This window comes from Podarcis filfolensis (assembly GCF_964270895.1).
Source record: "Podarcis filfolensis genome assembly, chromosome: 1".
NCBI classification, from domain to species: Eukaryota; Metazoa; Chordata; class Lepidosauria; order Squamata; family Lacertidae; genus Podarcis; species Podarcis filfolensis.
Window position 1 is genome coordinate 50,997,685 of NC_139604.1, and position 24,736 is coordinate 51,022,420.

General features: G+C 44.6%; 1 protein-coding gene across 1 annotated transcript in view; it reads right to left on the reverse strand.

Annotated features, from left to right (window-relative positions):
* Positions 1–1,897: 1,897 nt before the first annotated feature.
* LOC310749545 (protein lifeguard 3-like) overlaps positions 1,898–24,736 on the reverse strand; it is a 32,561-nt gene continuing 9,722 nt past the window's right edge. The window contains exons 2-12 of the mRNA XM_083586695.1: positions 12,841–13,075; positions 11,475–11,569; positions 10,546–10,610; positions 9,464–9,517; positions 7,683–7,733; positions 6,928–6,967; positions 5,353–5,390; positions 4,568–4,655; positions 3,704–3,799; positions 3,122–3,175; positions 1,898–2,513 (exon numbers count right to left, since the gene is read on the reverse strand). Coding sequence (XP_083442821.1) covers positions 2,367–2,513; positions 3,122–3,175; positions 3,704–3,799; positions 4,568–4,655; positions 5,353–5,390; positions 6,928–6,967; positions 7,683–7,733; positions 9,464–9,517; positions 10,546–10,610; positions 11,475–11,569; positions 12,841–13,054 — 942 coding nt within the window. The 5' untranslated portion in view covers positions 13,055–13,075 and the 3' untranslated portion in view covers positions 1,898–2,366. The remainder of the gene's footprint in view (positions 2,514–3,121; positions 3,176–3,703; positions 3,800–4,567; positions 4,656–5,352; positions 5,391–6,927; positions 6,968–7,682; positions 7,734–9,463; positions 9,518–10,545; positions 10,611–11,474; positions 11,570–12,840; positions 13,076–24,736) is intronic.

Genomic DNA, 24,736 nt, shown 5'->3' on the forward strand with positions numbered 1-24,736 from the left:
AGAGTGATCAGACCTTTGTGCCTTATTGAGACTGCAAGTGCACCTCAAAGTTGAAGAAAAAAACAGAATGCAAACACAAAGGAAACAGGAAACCCACAATAACAGAAAAGATTAGTTCAGAAACCACACCATGTTTCCCAGATCTTCTGAGACAGAAGGAGGAGTCAACCTGCTAAGCAAATGGGCAACCAGTGTATATCTCTTGCCTAAAGGCTTTACATGCTCAGAGTCTCACTCCTGCCAACAACGAAGCTGCAGTATTCTGCATTAACTGCAGTTTCCAAGGGAAGTACAAAGTAAGCCCCACATAGAGTGTACCGCAGTAATCCAGTTTTGAAGTCACCAGTGAGTACACTACTGTGGTCAAGCTCTCCCAGTCCAAGAAAAGCTGTAGTGGTTGCACCTGTTGCAGTGTAACATTGCATGCCAATCTGGGGAGACCATAAGTAACAAAAGGCACAGCCCTTTCGATCTCTGACTTGGGTTCCAATTGCTTCAGAACAGGTACACCCTTCCCCTCCCTTTCTCACTTTTTTTTTGAGCATGAGTCTGTGGCAAATCGTCATGCTTAAAGTCTCTCTAGGCTTTTGGGATAGATAGGGATCCTTTAACTCTTTAGAACAAGGTGTGTATGCTGTATGATTTACTGTGCACATAACTACTGTCTGAAGCAGCACCCAACTATTGTCAACACTATCCTTTCCCCAACGTGGTGCCTGACAGATGTTTTAGACTACAACTCCCATCAGCCTCATCTGCACCTGGGTGACCTCATCAAATTCCACGACTTTCAGTATCACCCAGTTGTATTACTTGTTTTTGAGAAACCCATGCTGGGTCTTGGTAATCACAGCATCCTTTTCTAAGGGCTCACAGACCAACTGTTTAATTCTTTATTCTAGGACCTTTGCTGGTATTGATGTCCAGCTGACCAGTCGGTAGTTATGAGGGTCTTCTTTTTTCTCCTTTTTGAAGATGGGGACTGTCATGAAGGAGTGATTCTGTAAGCAAGTATTGCTGGGTGGGGGCCCTCAGGCAGGTGTTAACAATTACTGTATTTTTTCGCCCTATAGGACGCACCGGCCCATAGGACGCACCTAGTTTTTTTGGGGGGGGGAGAAAAAAAATTATTCCTCCCCCCCAGCCGCGGGAACTCCCGCAGGGCTCCCTAGGCTGCAGATAGCTTCCCAAAGCGTGGGGCGCTCTGCTTCAGTGTGCCCCGTGCTCCGGGCAAGCAGGCTGCTATCCGCAGCCTAGGGAGCCCTGCGGGAACTCCCACGGGCTCCCCAGGCTTATGGATAGCTTCCTGAAGCCTGGAGAGAGAGAGGGGTCGGTGTGCACCGACCCCTCTCGCTCTCCAAGCTTCAGCGAAAGCCTGCATTCGCCCCATAGGACGCACACACATTTCCCCTTCATTTTTGGAGGGGGAAAAGTGCGTCCTATAGGGCGAAAAATACGGTAGTCCCCAAAGTGGGAGCAGATAATGGGGCTGCCTGCCAAGGGGAGGGAGAGAACGCGCTGTAGACTAGACTGCCATTTCATTTCTGTAGCTAGTGCCAGAGAAGATGGCAATAAAGCCTGATAACCCATTCAGTGCCTACGTGTGAGTTATTAGAAGTATCTCCTCCTTGACAGGGACAACATTTGCCTGTCTCCAGCCTGCAGGGACACCGCCTGTTCTTCAAGAATTCTCAAAGATTATATAGATAGAGGCTCTGAGTTTACAGCTGCAAGCTCTTCTAGTTCTCTTATGTTTGTTTTGTATTTCATGTTGATGAATGTAATTATTACATTTGTATTTTTTATAATGAAAGTTAATAAACATTGTTTTAAGAATAATAATAATAATAAATGAAACCCGCATAACGCCGCCCCCATCACATCAATCTGGGAGATCTTATTCAAAAATATAAATTTTATTTGCAGTTGTATAGTTGAGCCCTGGATCTTTGGATTTTCTAGCTGGAAGGGCCATCTACATTTTAGATAAGTAAGCTGACCAAAAACAAACAACCAAACAAAAAATACAAATAAGAGATAAGTTGAGAGGGCTAGGATACATCACTCCAAAGCAGTGATACAGATTCCTGTATCCAGGGCATCAGATACAAAAAGGGGATTCCACATGTGGAAATGGAGAAATAAACAACATCTTACAAATTAGAGTCAACATCTACAGCGTATACAATGTATCATATCTTATCTTTAGCTCTGTCCACTATGTGAATCCCTTAGTAGCGTCTATACATTCTAGGAGGCGAGAGCAACGCAGCAGAACATTATATTAAGAAAGTCGAAGTCAGGGGTCCCCTGAACTTCTAGGGAGGGTTGCCAAAGTTCTAGCACAGAGGCACGGCCTCAGCTTCCTAATCTCTGCTGCCCACAATCTGCAAGAGGAAGGTGAAGATGTAGACTATGTCTGTGTAGATCTTGAGGGCGCCGTAGACATATTCCTCAGGGCTCATGGCGTGTTTTCTGTTGCCCAGCAGCAACTGGGTATCATAGGCAAGAAACTGTCAAAAGCCATGAGGAAAGCAGTTAGTCACAAGTCTGAAGAAATTACCAAAATTTTCTTCATTCCCCGAGTTAGCAACCACAATCCATGCATTATTTTGGTACACACATACTGCCTTTGTCATATTGCAACCACACCCATTGCCCTAATTACTACACCTATGCTCTGAGACACTTGCAATTAGCAACCTACCCAGTCACCCAAGATAACTAAAATTATATCTAGGTGGTGAGGCCAAGTCTTCACTGCTGCAGAGGGTGAGCCACAAATGTAGCAGCCGTAGCACTGCCCATCACACTATGATGACAGCAAACCAGAATGAACCAGAAAGACATTAACTATTGTTTGGGAGGGAGAGCCACCACACAGCCCCCATTGAAGCTGTGCACTGGGCTCTTTCTTGCTCTCTGTTCTTACAGCTGTAAGCCTTTAAAGCTATCAAGGAAGTTGCTATCTACCCCACCTCCCCCCAGGGGATAGCACAAGATACAGGCAAGGTTATGTTCTCCCACCAATATTGACTGCCTTGAGTCCTATTGATGTAGAGCAGGCAAGAAACCTAAATGACCTGCAATTATATATACACAGTTATATATATCTACTAACCAGGGTGAAGGCAATGGCACCAATGCCTGCATACAGCATGTGGAGCCAATAGACCTGCAAGGAAAGAGAACCAAATGAGTCGTTGGCCTGCAAGCGGAGTGTTTTGATTGAATTAAAACTTCAGTGACAGCATCTCTAGGCCTGTCCACAGAGCACAAATAGGAGCAGCGGCTGGGAATGAAATGTGAGCATCAGTACAGAGTCAGGACCCATTTGGAGGAACTGGAGAGTGCAAATTGAACATTTCAAAAAAGAAGGTTGGCAGGACACTGATTATCCAGAACCCCCACATCACTGAGCCAGACACTTGGTTAGTTGCAGTGATTTATCAATATTAGCTGGTAATTGATGGGAGCATGCAGTGGTCAAATGCAAATCACACACACATGCTTGCAGCTGTAAAGCAGGGGTGGGGAACCTGTGCCTGCCAGATGTTGCTGGACTCCCATCACAGCCCCAGACAGCATGGCCAATGGTCAGAGAGGATGGGAGTTGAACTCAAGCAACACCTGGAGGGCAACAATTTTACCATTTACATCACCAATCCCTTCCCAGGCCAAGCTTTCAGTGTCAGATACTTACGTATTTGAAGGCCAGAACAATGGCTGTGATAATCCCAGTCACCATGACGACAATGCCCAATACACAGAACAAGCCGGTACAGGATGTGAAATCCACCTGCCAACAACAGCAAGACACGTTTTGGGGGAAAGATGCAGATAGCAAGTAGCCCGCTCTACACAATACCACAATTTGCAGGAGACCTCTTTGCTCTACCAACTCCATGATACAGAAGACACACACACCAGGGTGGATTTGATTTAAATCACTAGTCAGTAAGATTTGATTTAAATCATATTTTCACAGAAAGACTCATTCTCGTTGGCATAATCTTAATATATACAACCAGATGAAGGTTTCATTTTTGGAATAATAAATTTTCAGAGAAGTTTTTACAGTTATATCAAAAATTACTGATTTGGTAATACTATTAGAAATACATTGACAGATAATTATAAAATTATTGTGAGGTTTAATAAGTTAACTATATATGGACAACTTTTCTGCTGTACTTTATTGGAAGGAGAAAAATAATCATTTCCTTAATAACAATTTAAACAATTTATTTAACTAAAACAATAACATTATAGCATATATATCCATGTTTGTTAACTGATGTGGTTAAACTTAAAAAAAAAACTTAGACTGAGTTTCAGCACACACAAAAAAACTTAAAACAAATCCTTATTTCCTGATGAATAACCTTTGGACTATAATTAACTTAAATAGAAAACTATCTTTAGAAAGATTTTTCCTGCAAAAGCATTTATTTTAAAAATCCAATTTAAATTTTAAAAAAATCCAATTTATTTTTTTTTTTAATCATTGATTTTTATCCACACTGGACCACACCAATGTTACCTTCAAGGAAGAAGCAAGCCTCACCTTTGTCTGGAAGCAGAAGATGGTGACAATTATGGCCACAATAGCTGTGATTATCATGCAAATTATAACAGCCTTTGTAGAGTACATGCTGAAATAGAGAGTTAAATAATTATTTTTACCTAAGGGTCTGGGGGGGTTGTTTTTTACTTTATAATAACTCTTTTGCCACTGAATCCTAAGTGCACAATTTAGATCTAAACTCAGGACAATTTACATACTGAATAGCAAGGAAATGCAAAGTTGAACATGTCTCAATAGAGCAGAATTAATACCGTTTAGTCATTAAGAGACAGAACATTGTTTTGACTTAGCATTTCAGTTTTAAATGCATTTATTTAGAAGCAAGTCTGCTTACAGCTTTCTTTCCAATATATACCAGTCTCAACCCTTAGGATTGCAATCATACCTCCCTGCCGCAAACACCTCAAGGCAGGGAACCTACAAACCTTCCTTTCTAGATGGGCAATGCTCAGTGTGGAGTGAGACTTAAATGAATGATTTCGGTGTAGGCTGGACACACCAATAAGGCTCAGGTATTGGAAATAGTTATATAGCAGCAGGTGATACAAGCAGCAGAACTATATTTGGGCCAAAGTGGCTTCCTTGAGGTGATAGAACAAGAAGTTTGTGTAGCATCATCAGGGTCCTCAGAATCCTGTACCTGATTTAAATCACAGCTGTGAGATGTGAGAATGGATGTCATCTTTGTGAAAGTAACCTCTAACCAGAAGCTCAAGTTTAATTGCTAGACAGCAAGCTAACGATGATGATGATGTTTATCTTACCTAGCAATGGTGCCCGTCATGAATCCCATGGCCAGTGTCTAGAAGAAAAATAGAAGGTAAAAGTGAACATTGCCTTCCTGGCATATCACCATAACCTCAAAGAGCTTCAGTTCTGCAATAGCTGCAGATTAGGATTTGTCAAGTCTGAAAACCAGGTGAAACTTTTGTTTCTCATACTTCCTTCTTGCAGATGCTCTCATCAAGTAAGCACAGTCCTGGGAAATAGCACAAGCTAGTAAGACGAGGAGGGAACTGTAGCTCCAAAGCCCTACACATCTTAAGACCAGGGTGCCTTAGAGCAGGTGTGGCTAACCTGTGGCCCTCCAGATGTTTCTTGACTCCAACTCCAGCCAGCCCCAACCAGAATAGCCAAGGGTCTGGATTGAGGAGCTGTAGTCCAGCAACATCTGGGAGGGCATGTTAGCCACATCTGCTCTAATGTAACCTGGTCCTAAGCTGTTTGTCAGGCCTCCTCGTTGTGTCTTTTTCGCTAGTAATGGAAGGCACTTGTATTTAGACAAGTTGTTAATGTGTAACTTCTCATTTGATTGCTGCCAGTTTTAAGGTGCAACATCTTTTATCTCTGCTGCTATTTTGAGTTTGTCTGACCTTTATTTTTAAGTGTTTGGTTGTACTAAGTTCTTTAGAAACTGGTTGTTTTATTTGTACTGATTTTGGTGGAAGAGTGGGATATAAATAAATTGTTTTATTATTAATCCCTTAACAATAACATTTTTGCCAATCCATGACTACATAGTCCCTGAGGACACCTGTTACATTCACAAAGTGGGGCCTCAAGAGAAATATAAATCTTTGACTGAACTGCCTGGAGTTGCTGCAACAAAGAGTCTCCAAAATTTAATATGGTGAGATATCCCCAGAAGAGTCTTGTGTACATAATTAGACATAGCCTTCAGATCTAGACTGGGTGTACATCCAAAATAGCTGATTAACATTTTGCTCAGGTTAAGCTACATACAAATAGTTTCAGGTGTTGACTGGAGTATAAAGCAAGACTAGGCATAGATAATTTAGTATCCCTCAGTGCTCTGGTTTTTCTGGAATTTTTATTTTTTTAAAGTTTCCATCAAAAACCCATCGTATCTACGCTACGTAGTCCATCCCAGGACTGCGTACACTGGCATCACACTAGGATCTGTGCTCAAATCCGAACATAGCCTTGAAGCTCAGTGAGTAAGACCTTGACTCAAAACAATCCCTCAGTCTAAAATGCATGTAAGGATTCAGGTAGGTAGCCATGTTGGTCTGACACAGACGAAATAAATAATAAAAATTAAAAAATTGTCCAGTAGCACTTTAGAGACCAACTAAGTTTGTTCTGGGTATAAGCTTTCGTGTGCATATGCTACTGGAGAATTTTTTAATTTTTATTTATTTTTAGCATATAAGGCTACAGAGAGGATGCCATTGGGGTAGACCCATGTAAATGACTCTGAGCAGTGAGGAAGAAGGGTGGAATAAAAATGTTTAAAATAAAAAAATAACAAAATTGCACCACCACCACTGAGGAAATTCATGGAAAATTCCATTGCCCAAGCCCCATGAACAACTTACAAAGATGGTCAGAAGGATAAGATTCCATGGGAAGCGTCTCCTGGAAGAGATTGAAAAGAAAGAAGATATGTAAGCAGTGTCACTAGGGCCAAGTGTTTCAGCACATCCTCCCAGCTGTAGGCATTTTTCACCAGAAGCAAAGAGGCCAAGTAAGTTGCAATCCTACTCTAGACACCAAAGCAGCCTCTGGGTTCAGGCTTCATTCAAACTGGATGCACACCCCTCCAGACACTGCACCGCTGGCTCCAAACCACCCACAAGTAATGAAAGAAAACGGTGTTTGGGAAATTGTTGCACAGCCTAGTTTTCCCATGTTGCCCAGCTGCCACTCATTTCAAAACCCCGCCTCACATTCAGCCACTCGAATATGATAGCCATATTCAAATATATAAAAGGATGTCACATAGAGGAGGGAGAAAGGTTGTTTTCTGCTGCTCCAGAGAAGCGGACACGGAGCAATGGTTCCAAACTACAAGAAAGAAGATTCCACCTAAACATTAGGAAGAACTTCCTGACAGTAAGAGCTGTTCGACAGTGGAATTTGCTGCCAAGGAGTGTGGTGGAGTCTGCTTCTTTGGAGGTCTTTAAGCAGAGGCTTGACAACCATATGTCAGGAGTGCTCTGATGGTGTTTCCTGCTTGGCAGGGGGTTGGACTCGATGGCCCTTGTGGTCTCTTCCAACTCTATGATTCCATGATTCCACTCACCTACCTATACATCCCACAGTCACCAAGAATATCCAATGTAACACTCACCGTGGGCCCTCACAGCATGCCAGCACCAGGTAAGTGACGAAGAACACAGCACTGGGGGAAGGAAACAAGAGTGAGATGTTTGAGTCATAGGAGGACCTTGCATCTATCCAGAACTTTGCATCCCTCCCTAAAGACACAAAAAGGCTGGGATTTCAGATGCACAAGAGTTGAATATGGCACCCCCTAAACCCTGATTGGGATGCGGGTGGCGCTGTGGGTAAAACCTCAGTGCCTAGGACTTGCCGATCGTATGGTCGGCGGTTCGAATCCCTGCGGCAGGGTGAGCTCCTGTCGTTCGGTCCCAGATCCTGCCCACCTAGCAGTTCGAAAGCACCCCTAAGTGCAAGTAGATAAATAGGGACCGCTTTATAGCGGGAAGGTAAATGGTGTTTCCGTGCGCTGCACTGGTGCTGGCTCGCCACAGCAGCTTCATCACGCTGGCCACGTGACCCGGAAGTGTCTTCGGACAGCACCGGCTCCCGGCTTCTTCAGCGAGATGAGCACGCAACCCCAGAGTCAGTCATGACTGGCCCGTACGGGCAGGGGTACCTTTACCTTTACCTTTAAACCCTGATTAGTGGTTAATTTGGCTTCAGTTGTTGTGGTGTGGGACCTTGATAAGTGACATTTGCTGACTTAGGAGAACTCAGGGCACTGGTGCCACTCCTGAGCACCACCTCCGACGCCTAAGGGGGAGTTTAGTCTCTGTGGTTTTCTCTCTGTACATCACATCTTAGCAGAGCTAGGCTTGTTCACCACTGCTTCTACTACAATCTCTACTCTCTTGCACATGAAAGTTGGTGGGATAGACCAGGGACAGGGAACCTATGACCCCCTGGATCTTGCTGAACTACAACTCCCATCATCCTTGGCCATCAATCATGGTGGCTGGGGCTGATGGGAGATGGAGCCCAGCAACATCAGGAGGGTGATAACTTTAACATCCTGGGACAGATGCCCAGCTATCTCCAGGCTCGTTTCACTTCTCATAGGATATAGACTATTTGCAGCCCAATCAGATTTCCAAGTAAACATGGGTAAGTCCCACAGAGTTGGAAGTGACTGACTTCCAGGCAAATGCTCCTCCTATGCACCATGTTCCATGGCTAAGTTCTGTACTACTCAAAACAGCAGTAATGGGAAATGGAGGGGGAAATGCAACCACATAGGAGCATCAGCACCAAGGCAGGATATCATTGCTGACTTCTGATGATCATGGACCTTCTGCCCCACCTCCAGTCATGCCAAAGGGGGACAACAGATACACGCTTGGTCTTTGGGTGATGCTTGTAAACATACAGTGGTGTGCCCTTAACCCTGTGGTAGCAAGCTGTGTGCCTGCAATGCCTGGCCGGGCAATGAGGTGATTTAACCTGAAGTTCCATTCCTGCTTCCACAAGCAGAGTTGCCAGCTTTCTGGAGAACCCTGGACAAGAGGCTTTCCCATCCCCAAAGAAGGGTGTATCTACAGTCACCCAGATCCACGATAACAGAAAATACTGATTTAGCCCAAGTTGTGCCACGGAGCTCAGAACAACTCCATGAAGGCTATTGAAGGCTACTAGCTCTGGCGGCTGCATTCTGCTTCCATTGGAAAACCACAGGGATGCTCTTGTGCTCCGGCTTGCAGGTTTCCCATGGGCTTCTGGTTGGCCACTGTGAGAACAGGATACTGGGCTGCATGGGCTATTGGCCTGATCTAGCAGGCTCTTCTTATGTTTTTAACTGAGCAGACAGACAGCACAGCCCTGTAAGCATATTGGAGAGAAGCCAATACTTACTAAGATACGTAGTAAACAGCAACATTTCTCCTTACAAAACTGGATACGGGTTCACTGTGGAGAGTGAAAATTATGTAATATAAATATTTTCTCTCACATTAATTATCACGGGAGGTAGGATGCTGCTTCTGCAAGAAATCCGTATGATCCCTTCACACTCCAGTCTCTATCCTCACTGCTACATATTAACATTTCCCCCCGTGTCATCCTCATAAGGAATAGATCATGAACAGAAGACAACTGTTAAGGACATGCTCCAATTGCAGTGCATAGCCTAGGACAGAGGTCTCCCAAACAGTAGTCTGAGGGTCACTGGTGGTCTGCAAGCTTTATTGAGGTAGACTGTAGTATGTCCACATTAAAGACACGATTCATATTTAGTTTTAATTGTGTTTCTATTGCTTCTTTTATTTCTTATATTGTATTTCATTGTACTACAGTCCTAATTCTATGGAGTGCAAATTGTTATACAATATAAGGAACAAAATAAGCAATAGAAACACACTTAAAAACATACAGCATCTAGCACAGCACGTTGCAATTGCTACAACAAGCAGGGGGGAAATCATTAAGTGGCCTGACAAGACCCTCAGCAATTTTCAAGTGGGCGTTTGGAACCACTGTTCTAGTAAGTATCTAGAATAAAGTCAGAACCATTTTTTCCTGTGGTTGTAAAAAAAGGTGTTTCTATTTCCCTGGTGGTACTAACTCCAATAAATAATAATTCCAAGCATTTAGTATAGTACTACAACTAACTGCTGGAGGGAGAATTATGGCTCTTTTAATTTTACTACCAAAGATACCCCTAAACTGTTCGTTCTCTTTCCTTATCACCATAGACTGGGTTGGAATTGAATAAGAAGTAAATTATAGAACCAGTATTATTCCAACAACACTATTAACTATTCTGGTGTCGGCATGGTTAATACTACTGGTGGAAGCTGAAAATAAATGTCCTGAGCTTCAACATGAACAAAGGGGAAATAAAAAAATACATTGCTTTGCTGAGCACCATTATTTTGCGGACATTTCTCAGTAGGGAAAACCACTACTGGTCTGTGACTGCTGGAGCAAAAACTTACACAAAGGTGAAGACTGCAATGATGCCCACAGTTATCAGCAGCTGCACAGAAATGATGGTGTAGACCTGGAAATGAAGACATGCGGTATACATGAAGCTGTCTAAACGCACAGTAATGCCAACCTAGAGACTGGAAATGAATGGTGCTCATTTCACTGTCTTCTGAACTGCAGTAAATCTTCTAAAGAACCCCTGATTACAGAGAGGGCCAGATGCTTCCAACAGATTATGCTGCAGCCACCTGCAGTTCACCTATCTGTTTGCAGGCTAGGAGTTTTTCCTAGACTCTTGCCCTAGAGCACAGGTGGATACCCTTTGCCCTTCTGATGTTACTCAACTAAAACTCCCATCAGCCCCAACAAGTATGGCCAATGGTCAGGGATGATAGGGCTGTAGTTTAGCAACATCTGGAGGGCCCCAGGTTCCCTACACTTGCCCTGGCGGATATAAACTGAGTTTGCTACCTACCAGATACCATTTGGGAAAGCAAGAAACAATGTATTTCTGAACTGCTTCTCACCTAGGTGTTTGGATGCTGTGCTCAGCTGTCCTTCCTTACAGTTCTGCATTTCTGAAATGTTACACAGTCACCCAGGGATAGCAGAAGGGGGTGCTTCAAAATGCTAGCTGAAAAAGCAGCATGGTTTGTTCTATTAACACTGTTAGCAAAACTTTCAGTTCTCTAAAAGGAGTCCCTGCCCCTATCAATGCCTAGTTGTCGCCTTGTAACCACAATTCATTCATTTCTGCAGAACGGGGCAACACTCCTAGCAGCGTGAACAGACTCCTTTGCAGGGATACCAAGGATTGCTCACTGCAGATTCTCTCCCTCTGACACAAGGCAACAGACTAGCTTCTTCCAAGAGAAGTATCCATTAAAGCGGAGGCTGCAATGGGGGACCATGCAGCGGTAGTTCCTCAAGTTATTACCTTGCGGATGAAAACGTGTCTGACTTTCTTGTCATCCCAGTCTGCAGTAGTGAAAGTCCCATCCTCTCCAGCAGCGCCGCCACCATAGACATCTCCTGTCAAAAGGAAGACAAAATGGTGGTATTTATCCTACATTAACTTCACCTGCTCTAACTAGAGTCCTGGCCTGGGTTGGCATAGTATTTTCAGAACCTTCTGGGGTGGGTGTGCAAAGACTTGCCTCCCCATACAGTCAACTCTTTGAAAGGCTGAAAGTCTCTCAGTGCCCTCTGAGCTCTAAATTCACCCTCTCTAGCTACTCATTATCTTCCGCTAAAATCACCATCTCCCATATGCCTTTCCTCTGCACTGATCATTCAGGTTACTTAGATCTCAGCACCTGGGTATTTACTGCCAGGGAGCTGCTACTGAAACCAAGCCGCTTGATTGCAAAATCTCCTGAAGCTGTGCATTAAGTACATATTCTTCTCAGACCACTTTATGTGGCTAGAAGTGTATTTGCCTCAAAAGGCAATTTTAGCTGCAGATCAAAAGGAGTGGCCTATTATAGCATAAGCCTTTCTTTTTAATGCCTCCTCCATGATACACACACCCTTTAACTTCCTATTAACATAACCTAGATTTGATTACCACACCATAGTTCCATATTCATAGTCACTAGAGCAAATGAGAATATGCACTTTGCCCATTCATCCATATAAGTATAATGTAAGCATGAAGGAAACCCACCCTTTTAACCAGGTTGTTTGAAAGTATAATATGGCAATTAAATCAGGCAAATATATCAGAGGTAGGGAATTTGTGTCCCTCCGGATATTGCTGGACTACAACTCCAGCACATGCATGCATGCACACGCACACACATACAATTCTGTCCCCTGCCAGTTGCCCTGGGACTGCAAAGCTGGATAGAAGCACACCCCAGCCCCAACCACATCAGCTAGAAGATCAAGGGGTCACTGGGAGGCTGGACTCCCTGCCTCTCAAGAAGACCATAATGGCAAAGCCCAATCTGGCCCCTTTTCATAAGCTGCAGAAAGGAGCAGCTGCTTTCATGCTTGCTTTATTCTTCCCTCCCCATTCTTCTTTCCTTTTGTGTTGTCCCCATTACATTGTGAGTCTGTGGGCAGGGCAGGGCCTAGAGAATGTTCGGACATTTTAAAAAGGAGGAAGAGGAGGAGGAGGAGCAGAAAGAAGAAGAGGAACAACAACAAAAGAACAACAACAATATTTAATGCTTCCTGCTTTTGTAGCCATCTAGTTGTGGCATTTCACTACTCCCTTTTCCATCTGGCCAATCCCCCACCCACTCATGAATGTATTCCCCCTTCCCCATCCTAGGAGGAAAACATATCAAAATGCATACCAAAGCCCATTGGGACTGTAGGCATAATAGGAACTGGCTGTGGATAACCCCCTGGTTGCGAGTAGCCTCCAGGCTGTGCGTACCCACCACCGTATGGTGGGGGCTGGGGCTGGGGGTAGCCTCCTGGGTACCCCGCAGGATATCCCCCCGCTGGTGGAGGATAGAGGGGGTTCCGATCATCGTAGCCTGGCGGAGGAGCAGAGGGGCGTGACATGTCTCAGCGAGGCTCCCAGCACTGAAAAACAAAAGAGGTAAAACCCTAATAGCGCACCTGCAAAATAAATTCCACCGTACTGAACAAAAAAACCATGCAGATCACCCTTTATATATATGCATCACCTCTTGTGTCTCGATGGTGCATCAGAACCAAAAATGGCCAGTTGGGGGAGCCAAAAGGAAGTCACAAGGCAGCAAATGTCATGCTGAATAGAGCGGTCCAGCAGAGCAGGCTTCACCAACCTGGTGCCCTCTGGAATACAATTCACATCAGTGCTACTGCTGATGCAAACTGTGCTTCGAAACTCCTGGAGGGCATCAGGGGGATGAAGGCTGTAGTAGCAGAATCCTAAAACTAAAGGAAGAACATATTACTACCTGAAGTTGGCTAAGCAAGGGTTGGAGGGCGTGTATCCTTCAAGCGCAATGCTTTGGCACTTATTAACTGTTTAATTTTTAGGCAGTGTCATTGATAACCTCCACCAACTTTATTTATTTTTTGTCCTCTGCTTTTAAAGGAACGTGTGAATTCCATATAGGACTTGAGAGAGAACTAAGTGACTAGTAACTTCTCAAAAAACCCGAGTAACGTCCCTTTTTTCTCGTCGCAAGAGTCCTGCGTGCATCTTATGATCCGTCTTGCATCTCAAAAGGCGAATCTAGCTATTTCTCAGAAACCCCTTCCTTCCACATTATAGCTCATGATTGTTATGAAATGAAGACTTTGAGAATGGCACCACACAGACACAGCTTTTTCTTCGCCACCTCCTCTTGCCTGATAGGGTGCTGCTGCTTTATTCCAGATAAGACTATTAGCCTATCTAGTTCACTGCTGTCTATATGCTGATGAGTGGTTGCTCTCCTGGGGTTCATACAGCTGTCTTTCCTAGTCCTACCTCGGGGAGGTGGGCTTCAGCATGCAAAGTAGAAACTCTTCCACTGATATATTGCCCTCAAACCTCCCTCAGACCATAGTTACACAGTGGAAAACATATATAATTCGACTTAAATAAATTTGAAAAGCTTAATAAGGGCAACAGGCAAGATGGCATAGTATATTCTCATTGAATCAGTGCCTGCAGCCTAAAACTGTACAGCACATTCAGTCATTTAAAATTGTGTCCACAATTTAAAATACTGTATTTATGTGAATCTAATGCGCCATCGAATCTAACGCACACTTCAGTTTTCAAAAACCTTGAAACCAAAAGCAGTTTTTTTCTGGCAAATGTAAATGCAGCATCAAATCTAATGCATATCCTAATTTTTGAGACATACTTCAGCCAAAAAAGGAGTGCATTGCATTTGTGTAAATACGGTATAGGCAATAGCTGTTTTGCGCATGGGTTGCATCCCTGACCCCCACACTTGTCAGCAGAGCATATATAAGCTCGCCATGCTCCCGTGACGCTTCCTTTTCCAGCCACTTCTGGGTTGTGGTGATGTGCACATGCATGGTTGTGCATGCTTTGAATGCGCATAAAACAGTCATTGCCTATATGCACCTCTGGCCTGGTACTGGCAATGTATTTACCATATTTTTTGCTCTATAAGACTCACTTTTTCCCTCCTAAAAAGTAAGGGGAAATGTGTGTGCGTCTTATGGAGCGAATGCAGGCTGCGCAGCTATCACAGAAGCCAGAACAGCAAGAGGGATTGCTGCTTTCACTGCGTAGCGATCCCTCTTGCTGTTCTGGCTTCTGAGATTCAGAATATTTTTTTCCTTGTTTTCCTCCTCCAAAAACTAGGCGCGTCTTGTGGTCTGGTGCGTCTTATAGAGCGAAAAATACGCTATATGGAGCAGTAAAGAGGGAGTTTCTTTGCTCCACAACTTCTGATCCATTACATTTCACTGTAGAACAGCAAGTGGTGTACAGTATATGTACAGCAATGCCTTGGCATGTCAGCAGCATATCTTTTAAAAGAAGCCCAACAATTCTCATTTCAGATTTCTCCATTTCAGATTTCTCCTAAAGGAGCTGATCTATTTTACCTGTTGCTCATATATGTATGACCTCCCAGGAGATAGGATGGCCCTTTCGAATGCGTGTGGTGCCAGGGCAAGAAGAAAATCAGAAGCCTACCCTGGACCAAAAAGCAGCTGATTACGCAGCAGTTAATATTACCGGGGTTATAATTCCTGTCAAATGATTAGGCACACAAGGACTTTGTGCATGATGCTGGTCAGAAGAGAGAGAGGGAGGGAGGGAGACCAAGGGAGAGAAGTACAGCCTCAGGATAACTCAGGTTTGAGACACAGGAAGAAATTGACAATCATTTCCACTACTGGCCTGAGATTCCTTTTAACATTCTTCAGGGTGGACAGCAAACCAGCCCTTTTGTGCTGATGCCAGTTAGCCATTCCAGAACCATTTCTCAAGAGTGCCCTGCCCACAGTTGGGCACTTGAATGCACAGCTTTTATTTATTTATTTAATATATTTATATATCCCTCCCTTCTAAGGGAAAACAAGCACAAACGAGCCCAGTGTTTTCACTTACCGCCATACATGGATGGCCACAACAGAAAGATGCTCATTAGCAAACCCCTCCCCAGCCCCAGCGCCTGCTTATTCCATGGCTTGTCAGCGCTTCTTGCATGTAAAAGGAACAGATGCTATCGCTGGGGTGAAGAATCTTTTTAAGCATTGGTTTTGGGCAATCTTCCAGGGGCTGCATGTCAGTGGGTGGTGGGGCCAGAGGCATAAGCAGGCAAAGCAATGAATGTAACATTTCACCTTTGTAGAGTAGGCAAGATTTCTACACACGCTTAACCCACCCACCTCTATCCTCCATTCAGGCCGAGTTCAAGGACACATTTCAACTGGGCAAAACCAATTGAAGAGAGTGCGAAACATGGCCAGTGAAGGGCATGGCCTGGGGAGAGTCCCAAAGCCCAGGCAGAGAGGCCTAGGAGGCCACATTTTGCCTTGGGGCCTAAGATGCCCCACCCTGTGCTATGGTTGTGCTTGTATCTACAACAGGACAATGCCAGAGTTGTATACCCAGTTGCCCAGTCGTGTGTACACACCATACATTTAAACTATGCGGCTTCCTTCTAAGGATCCTGGGAACAGTACTTTATCCAAGGTGCTGGGAATTGTAGCTCTTTGAGGAGCAAACTACAGCTCCCATGATTCTGTTGTGCTTTAAATGTATGGTGTGCATGCAGCCTGTGTGGCATGTTAGAATCACACCAGGCAATCAGTGAAGGAAGCTTTTGTGAAAGCTGGAAGAAATTTGGTTGCCTCCCCATCCCAGTCCCCATTCAGGGTGTTGATATGCTACAGATGTGTGGGGCAGGCAAGGCAAGCAGAGCAGTTACTTCTGCAGACTTATTCACAAGGCTAGAAAAATTCCAATCAGGAAAACAAGTCCTTTTTTGAAAAATTGTATCGTCCACAATCTTGCTACGGTGCTAGGCAATGACTGGATATACTAAGGCTACAAACTCAAGGATTAATGAATCTGTATGTCACAAATTCAGCCTTAATGGCAGAGCATGTGTTTGGCATGCAGAAGGTCCCAGGTTTCAATCTTCTCCAGGTAGGGCTGGGAGAGACCCCTGCCTGAAACCCTAAAGAGCCTCTGCCAGTCAGTGTAGACAGTATTGAGCTAGATGGCAATTTCCTTCCTATGTCCCAATGAATATAAAAAACAGATGTTGCTGCTCCTAGGCCTCTTTAGGAACAAACTGTACCTCAACGGCGGCTGCTTAAACAAAAGTGCCGACTATGAGGCCAAAGGCTGCCAAGATGGTACACTCCCTCAGTTGCAAAACATTGACACTCCTTTCTAGCTTGTTCCCACTCACCCACAGCTTCTAAGCAAGCTAGTTCTCTAGGGAAAGAGGGCAACTTTCTCCTGAGGAGACTCCTTGTGGAGAGGAGACCCTGTATGAACAGATTAATTTTGACCAGTCACAGGTGGGCAAACATATGGAAGCCCCCTGGGGAGGGAGAAGAGAACATGGCAGCCATCCATGCCACAGCAGATGCAATATTTTCCGTACACCCCCCCCCCCTTTTCCAAAAATTATTTTTCCCTTCCAGGGGCCTATGGGGGGAAGAGGGAGAAGTGAAAGAAAGTAATTTCGCAAGACAACACAACATTGTGAGTAACAGTTCAGAGGAAGGGCAAACAAATCCTTTCCGGATGTATAAGGGGGCACTCGCCGAATAAACAGGGAGAACTTGAACACAGAGAAAAAGGAAGGGTCTGCTTGTTTTGCAGAATTGACATTTGCAAGGCAGTCCTATTATTCCCTAGTCAGTTCTGAGTACTGAAAAGAAATGGAAGGAGGGGTCACAATAAGCAGTTTAATGATTAGTTTAAAAACTGGTGCAAAGGGCAGCATTCTTCCTCATTTTCCATGGCTTTTTAGTTGGAGGGAAAGTGAGAGAGAATGTGGTCGGGTCCAGAAAGACAGATTTGTCAGGAAAAGCTTTTTGCCTGACAGACAGAATTGGGTTCTTCCAAAGCGAGGTTGTTGAGACCTTGGCCTTCCCGTCCACCAAAGACTAATTTGCACTTTATTGTTTATCCTGCCTTGTGTATGTACATAAGAGGTTGGATGCTGGCACCTCAAACTGCTGCTATGACAATTCATATAGTTAAAGGAAACGGGAACTAATAGGACAAGGAAGTTACATCTGCCAGACTACTGAAGCTTATGTAAACATCACCCTTTCCTATCTCGAAGCATTGCTTTCATCTTCAGCACATATTATCTCCTCTCCATGAACATGGGGGGGGGGCACACAGAAAAGATGCCCCATTCATTTCCTGTCTGGCTAGAATGAGACCAAGGGAGATCTCCTAAATCATAATGAAAAAGTAACTGTGACTATAAAGTATCTTCTCATTGATATCATCTGATCAAACCCTAACAGGGTCGAGGAGTGAGGGATAATGAAAAGTACAAATGCCAGTTTCTGCAATGACTTAACAAGAGTACAAGTCAAAGGAATTAACAAACTGAGAGAAAAATTCAGTGGCAAACCAGGAGTGGGGAACCTGTAGCCCTCCAGAGGGTGTTGGATTACCACTTGCCACATTTGGCTGGGGTTGATGGGAGTCGAGTGCTCCAACAACATCTGGAGAGAGTAGACACAGTTCTCCCATCATTGCTGTTGTTGTTGTTTAGTCGTTTAGTCGTGTCCGACTCTTCGTGACCCCATGGACCAGAGCACGCCAGGCACTTCTGTCCTCCACTGCCTCCCGCAGTTTGATCAAACTCATGCTGGTGCAAATACACTGAATTGATACTGCTGCAAACAGCACCCACACCAGGGAAGAAGCTGCAAGGTCAGGGTTAAATTAGGTTTACTTAAAATATTTAGAAATACAAAAGGCATTTTGGATCTATAGTGTTGACACAAGGCAAAGGCATGCCCGTTATCTCCTGCGGGAAGTTTCTTTTAAAGGACTATCCCTTATTCTCTAATGTCACAATTTCCTATCCCATAATGCTTTCCTAAACTGGCTTCACAAAGTAAGGATGGATCCTTTGAAAACAGAGCGAAGGACATCTAGCAATCCTAATTAGGCTTAAAGAATATAGTTGAGGGGAGACGCCCAGTCACATGTGCAGAGAATGCACCTTCCAGTGTTTGGAGAGCATGGGTGGGGACCCTCAGGCCAAATTCCTTTATCGGGCCTCTCCTCAAGCCACAGCCCTCACCAGCCCTGCACTGAAACCTTCTTCAAGGTTTTTGCTTGGCTGGAATGCGTCCATGAACTTTGAGAATACTGCATCTCCTATTTGGATGGATCACTGGGAAAACATGTGCACTTTTGTGTGGCTGGAACGCAGCCTATGGTACAAAAGCAAGTGTCACTTCTGTTGTTTGCCCACTTTTACCTCTGGCTACGCCCACCACAGGTATGTGGTTTCCTAAAGATTTCCTATGAGGAACTGTGGCCCTTGGATGGAAAAAGCCCACCTCTATAAATTCACAATTCTAGACAGCTGCAAGGACTCGAGTCAAAAGCAAGATTTCAGCAGAAGTCAAGGGATATAAAGGTTTAGATCCTCCATACTAAACTGAAATTAGACAACACTTAAATCAATGGGATGCACTCACCTTTACTTAAGTTTCTGTTGAAATTGATGGGCCTTAAGTGAATAGAACTTGCCACTTGGTCCAACCTCATTTTTCTTTTTTTGCACTCCCCTCCTCTCCTCAATAACAAGCGAATTCTTTTATCTGACAGTAAAGCAAATAGTTCAACTCCAAAGGTCATAAACTACACTGGATCAGATGCCCAAAGAACTGCCAGAAGGAGAAGATGTTGCAGAAATGACCAGTTAAACAGGTAATGGGTGACTAGAACATCCCTACCTGCCTGGAGCGGGGCAGGTGTGTGTGTGCAGATATTGTTGAAATCCAGAAGGGGGTATTTGTGAGAACAATTATCAAGGCCCCCTGGGCAGGCCAGGGAGCAAGAGGAAAGCCAAAGGAATGGAGGAAATAGTGGTTCCTATTCCAGTACAGTACTTAGAAATATAGCCTGCATTAAAAAGAAACTGCCAGAGTTGTTGGGGGGATGGGGTTTGTAACAACTAAACAATAAACACAAAACTAGCAAGACCTCTCTGTCCAGGTACCAAAATACTGTGGAGCTACCATACAGGAACTAGTCAAGATTAAAGCAGATACAAATACTTGAACGCACTCAGGTAATTTTCTCTAATGATCATTTGTCACCAAGGTCACATTCCAGTCGTCACTCTTTGTTGTACTTGGCAAAGTGCCAAGAGTAGAATGATGTCTTATGCACCTCCCTTTCCTATCCTTGAAAATTTGTTTACATTATGTTTAAAGAGCGATTTACAGAGCAGATTTCTAGATCCAACAGACAATGATCAAAGGATTTGAAACAACCATTTCTACTGGCCTAACTCACCTCCTGAAATCATTTTGGAAATGCTTTGCTAGATGGGAGACCTACTTACGTTGCAATACCACTACTCTACAGATTTTATATTCCCCCTGCTGTCGCTACCACCACCCTGGCAGATATATGTACGTTTGGGATGGTTCAAGCCTCTCTTTCTCTTTTTTTTTATAAAGTTTTTTTATTCAAAATTAAAACAAGAAATATTATCCAAAAGCATATCATCCTTGTTTTCCCCCATTTTTCCTCCCTCCCCCCACCCTCCCACATAAAACCCACCCGCCCCCGCCCCCGCCCCCTGACTTCCCTCAGTTCCAGTCTTTGGTTTTTCTAAGAATGCTGTTTTCTGCATGTTACAAAGTTGTATAGATCCTCAAACTATTTAGCTGATTATTATCAATTAAAAGTTTGTGAATGTTTATTCAAAACCTGCCAAGGAGTCCAGTTCACTTTGTTGCGTCTTCAGACACTTTGTAAAGGGTTCCCATTCATCCTTAAAGTCACAGTTATCCTTGTCCCGTAGCTTATATGTCAGTTTTGCCAGTTCTACATAGTTTGTCTATTTTTCTTGCCATGATTCTTTAGTTAAGCCTCTCTTTCTCTTGACTGGTTTGTATTTTTACAGATCTATATTTTTTAATGCTAGCTGCGTTGGATGCCAAAATCCTGGCAGAAGAATTACATCCCCACCCCAATGCGTCATACAAATCTAACACTAAAAAGCTGTGGTTTCGCAAAGTTCCAATATATTTTAGTAAAAAATAAATGTTACTTTAATATGGAAGAAGAGCAGGAAGTCCAATATTCAACCACCCAAATAGGTGCATCTTAAGCACATGCTCCGTGTTGAGGTACAAACTCGGTAGACAGTACAGTGGTACCTCAGGTTACAAATGCTTCGGGTTACAAACGCTTCAGGTTACAGACTCCACTAACCCAGAAGTAGTACCTCGGATTAAGAACTTTACCTCAGGATGAGAACAGAAATCACACGGCAGTGGGAGGCCTCATTAGCTAAAGTAGTACCTCAGGTTAAGAACAGTTTCAGGTTAAGAACGGACATCCGGAACGAATTAAGTTTTTAACCAGAGGTTCCACTGTACAACAATTAGCAAAGAAAACAGGCAGTACAACTATTAAGCAGGTTGCAGCTCCTTGTGTACACTGGTGCCACATGCAATACAGATGTCTCTTCCTGCAGAGTTTGTTCTATTCTTGGCTCTCCAACCTGGCAGCCTGTCCCTCTGAGTCAGGCCTCAAGCATGAGACTAATTGAGGCAAAGGGAGTGGCGCAGAACTCCACCTCCCAACACGCTCGGCTCAAAGAGGCAGCAGCTACAGTATGAAGTAAGGCGGTACCAAGGAAAGCCAGGGAGCTCTGTGCTTGAAAAGCCTCTGTGTCCAAGGGCTTCATCTAGATTAAACAGCAACTGCTGCAGCAGCAGAATAAACCGCCAGTCGCCACCTTGTCTACATTTATCTGTTAAGTTGTGTTTTCTGCATTTATGAAGCCGCCCCATCGTAAGGAGTTCTATGGATGGCTCACAAAGTAGCCTGGGAGAGCAGGAACGGCACAATGAACAAAAGTGACACAATTTAAAAATACAATTTAATGCTCAATTTAAAACCAAGACCATAAAACACAGGGTATTTAGAAACTTGGAGTGAACAGGAACATCTTCACCTCCTGGTACCCAAAAGGCCATTATGATGGTGGAAGAAACTCTGTAGGAAACTCAGTCCCTGAGCAGGGTACCAGTGCTAAAATGATCCTCTCACCAGTCAATTCCCAGGCCCAACTGGTTTTTCCCAGCACACTTATTTGGCAGAGGCACTTTAAGCCAGGGCCTTGGCATAGGATCTTACAATGTAGTTAGGTCCATATGGCAGAAGGCATTATTTCAGGTAATCATATACATCATTGCCCTACGGTGAATGACTAAGGAAGTTATTTAACCACGTAGCCTCACGGGTGGAGAGTTGTGGTTGGCTCCAATAATAATGAAGAATCTAAAGGCTCATCTAAAGCACTGGAAAAAGCCAATGACTAAGTTCACTGCTTCAGATGCAAAACCAGGAGGAAGTCTAGTCTGACTGGGTCCATGTGAGTTCTGTGAGCTCCCTCCATTTGCCTTGCTTATCTGGGTGCGTTCAGCACCCTGCCCGATAACAGCATAATGTTACAGGCTGCAACTCAGCCAGGGGAACTCTCTTTCATAATGAGCACACCACAAACTTCTTCAATGAAGGACGAAAGTCTCTCCTTAGGAGGAAAAGGGGGGAGTGTAGTAGAGAGTTTCTGGCTTCAACAACATTAAAAGAGTATATGATTTCAACACATAGATCAAGAATACACCAGCCCAGCCCACATCCCTGCAGCTTCAGAATCTGTTTTGACTATTCCTAGTTTACCCAGACAAGTGTTATATTAAACATAATTGAGGGTATCTTGGTGGAGTATTTTCACCACGTGAGGAGCTGGTGTTTCAGAGGAGCTGACGCTCTTTCTTACTCACAACCAGCTCTTAGGCATCTTACACACAGCAGCAAAAAATGCTGATCAGCTCATGCATTGACATTTCATTTATGGTAGCCATTATCACATTCCTCAGGCAGCAGAGCACTAGAAAGGAAGCTGTTAGTGGCATGTGTTGCACCAGAATTAGGTTTGCTTCCCCTCGACCCACACTCCAGAAAGCCAAAAGACCACAGCTGGGCTCTCTTCTGCTGCTCTCTCCCAGAGCAGAGCTTTTGTTGTTGTTGTTAAATACTTATTTCCAGACCTGCCTAGAAATCTCATGAGACAGGTGGTTATTGGGGCAAATATGAACATATCAGTTGCATTTCAGATTTGCATAAAGACTGAAATGAGTAATAATAATAATAATAATAATAATAATAATAATAATAATAATAATATTTTATTATTTGTACCCCGCCCATCTGGCTGGGTTTCTCCAGCCACTCTGGGCGGCTTCCAACAAAGACCAAAAATATTCTAAAATGTCACACATTAAAAACTTCCCTGAACAGGGCTTCTGATGTCTTCTGAATGTCAGGTAGTTGTTTATCTCCTTCAGATGTCTTCTGAATGTCAGGTAGTTGTTTATCTCTTTGACATCTGATGGGAGAGCGTTCCACAGGGCAGGCGCCACTACCGAGAAAGCCCTATGCCTGGTTCCCTGTAACCTCACTTCTCACAATGAGGGAACTCCAGAAGGCCCTCGGCGCTGGATCTCAGTGTCTGGGCTGAACGATGGGGGTGGAGACGCTCCTTCAGGTATACAGGACCGAGGCTGTTTAGGGCTTTAAAGGTCAGCACCTACACTTTGAATTGTGCTCGGAAACGTACTGGGAGCCAATGTAGGTCTTTCAAGACCAGTGTAATGTGGTCTCGGCAGCCGCCCCCAGTCACCAGTCTAGCTGCCACATTCTGGATTAGTTGTAGTTTCCGGGTCACCTTCAAAGGTAGCCCCACATAGAGTGCATTGCAGTAGTCCAAGCGGAAGATAACTAGAGCATGCACCACTCTGGCGAGACCGTCTGCGGGCAGGTAGGGTCCCAGCCTGTGTACCAGGTGGAGCTGGTAGACAGCTGCCCTGGATACAGATTTGACCTGCACCTCCATGGACAGCTATGAGTCCAAAATGACTCCCAGGCTGCGCACCTGGTCCTTCAGGGGCACAGTTACCCCATTCAGGATCAGGGAGTCCTCCATACCATCCCGCCCCCTGTCCCCCAAGAACAGTACTTCTGTCTTGTCAGGATTCAACCTCAATCCATTAGCAGTCATCCATCCTCCAACCGCCTCCAGGCACTCACACGGGACCTTCACCGCCTTCACTGGTTCTGATTTGAAAGAGAGGTAGAGCTGGGTATCATCTGAATATTGATGAACACCCAGCCCAAACCCCCTGATGATCTCTCCCAGCGGCTTCATGTAGATGTTAAAAAGCATGGGGGGGGGGAGGACAGAACCCTGAGGCACCCCACAAGTGAGAGCCCAGGGGTCTGAACACTCATCCCCCACCACCACTTTCTGAACATGGCCCAGGAGGAAGGAGAGGAACCACTGTATGACAGTGCCCCCCAGCTCCCAGCCCCTCTAGACAGTCCAGAAGGGATGGTATGGTTGATTGTATCAAAGGCCACTGAGAGATCCAGCAGAACTAGGAAACAGCTCTCACCTTTGTCCCTAGTCCGCCGGAGATCATCAACCAGCGTGACCAAGGCAGTTTCAGTCCCATGATGAGGCCTGAAGCCGATTGGAAAGGATCCAAATGGTCCGCATCCTCCAGGTGTACCTGGAGTTGTTCAGCAACCACCTGCTCAATCACCTTGCCCAAGAATGGAAGATAGTTGGCCATACTGGCCGGGTCTAAAGATTTTTTTTTTAAGAAGCAGTTTAATGACCACTTCTTTCAGCGGATCTGGGAATGCTCCCACACAGAGCATTCACCACCCCGCAGAGCCCATCGCCCAGCCCTTCCCGGCTTGCTTTTATTAGCCAGGATGGGCAAGGATCAAGGAGACAGGTAGTTGGTTTCACACATCCAAGCAGCCTGTCCACATCCTCGGGGGTAATGGATTGAAATTGATTCCATGCAACTTGACCAGACAGGGCTCTAGCACTTTCCCGCCCCGGCCCTACTCCCACGGTGGTGTCTAGCTCCTTCTGAATATGTGAATATGAGCGACTTTATCTGCAAAAAACTTTGCAAAATCGTTGCAGGAGATCTTGGGGTCTTTACAAGACCCCGGTGGTAAAGGTGGTTCCGTTA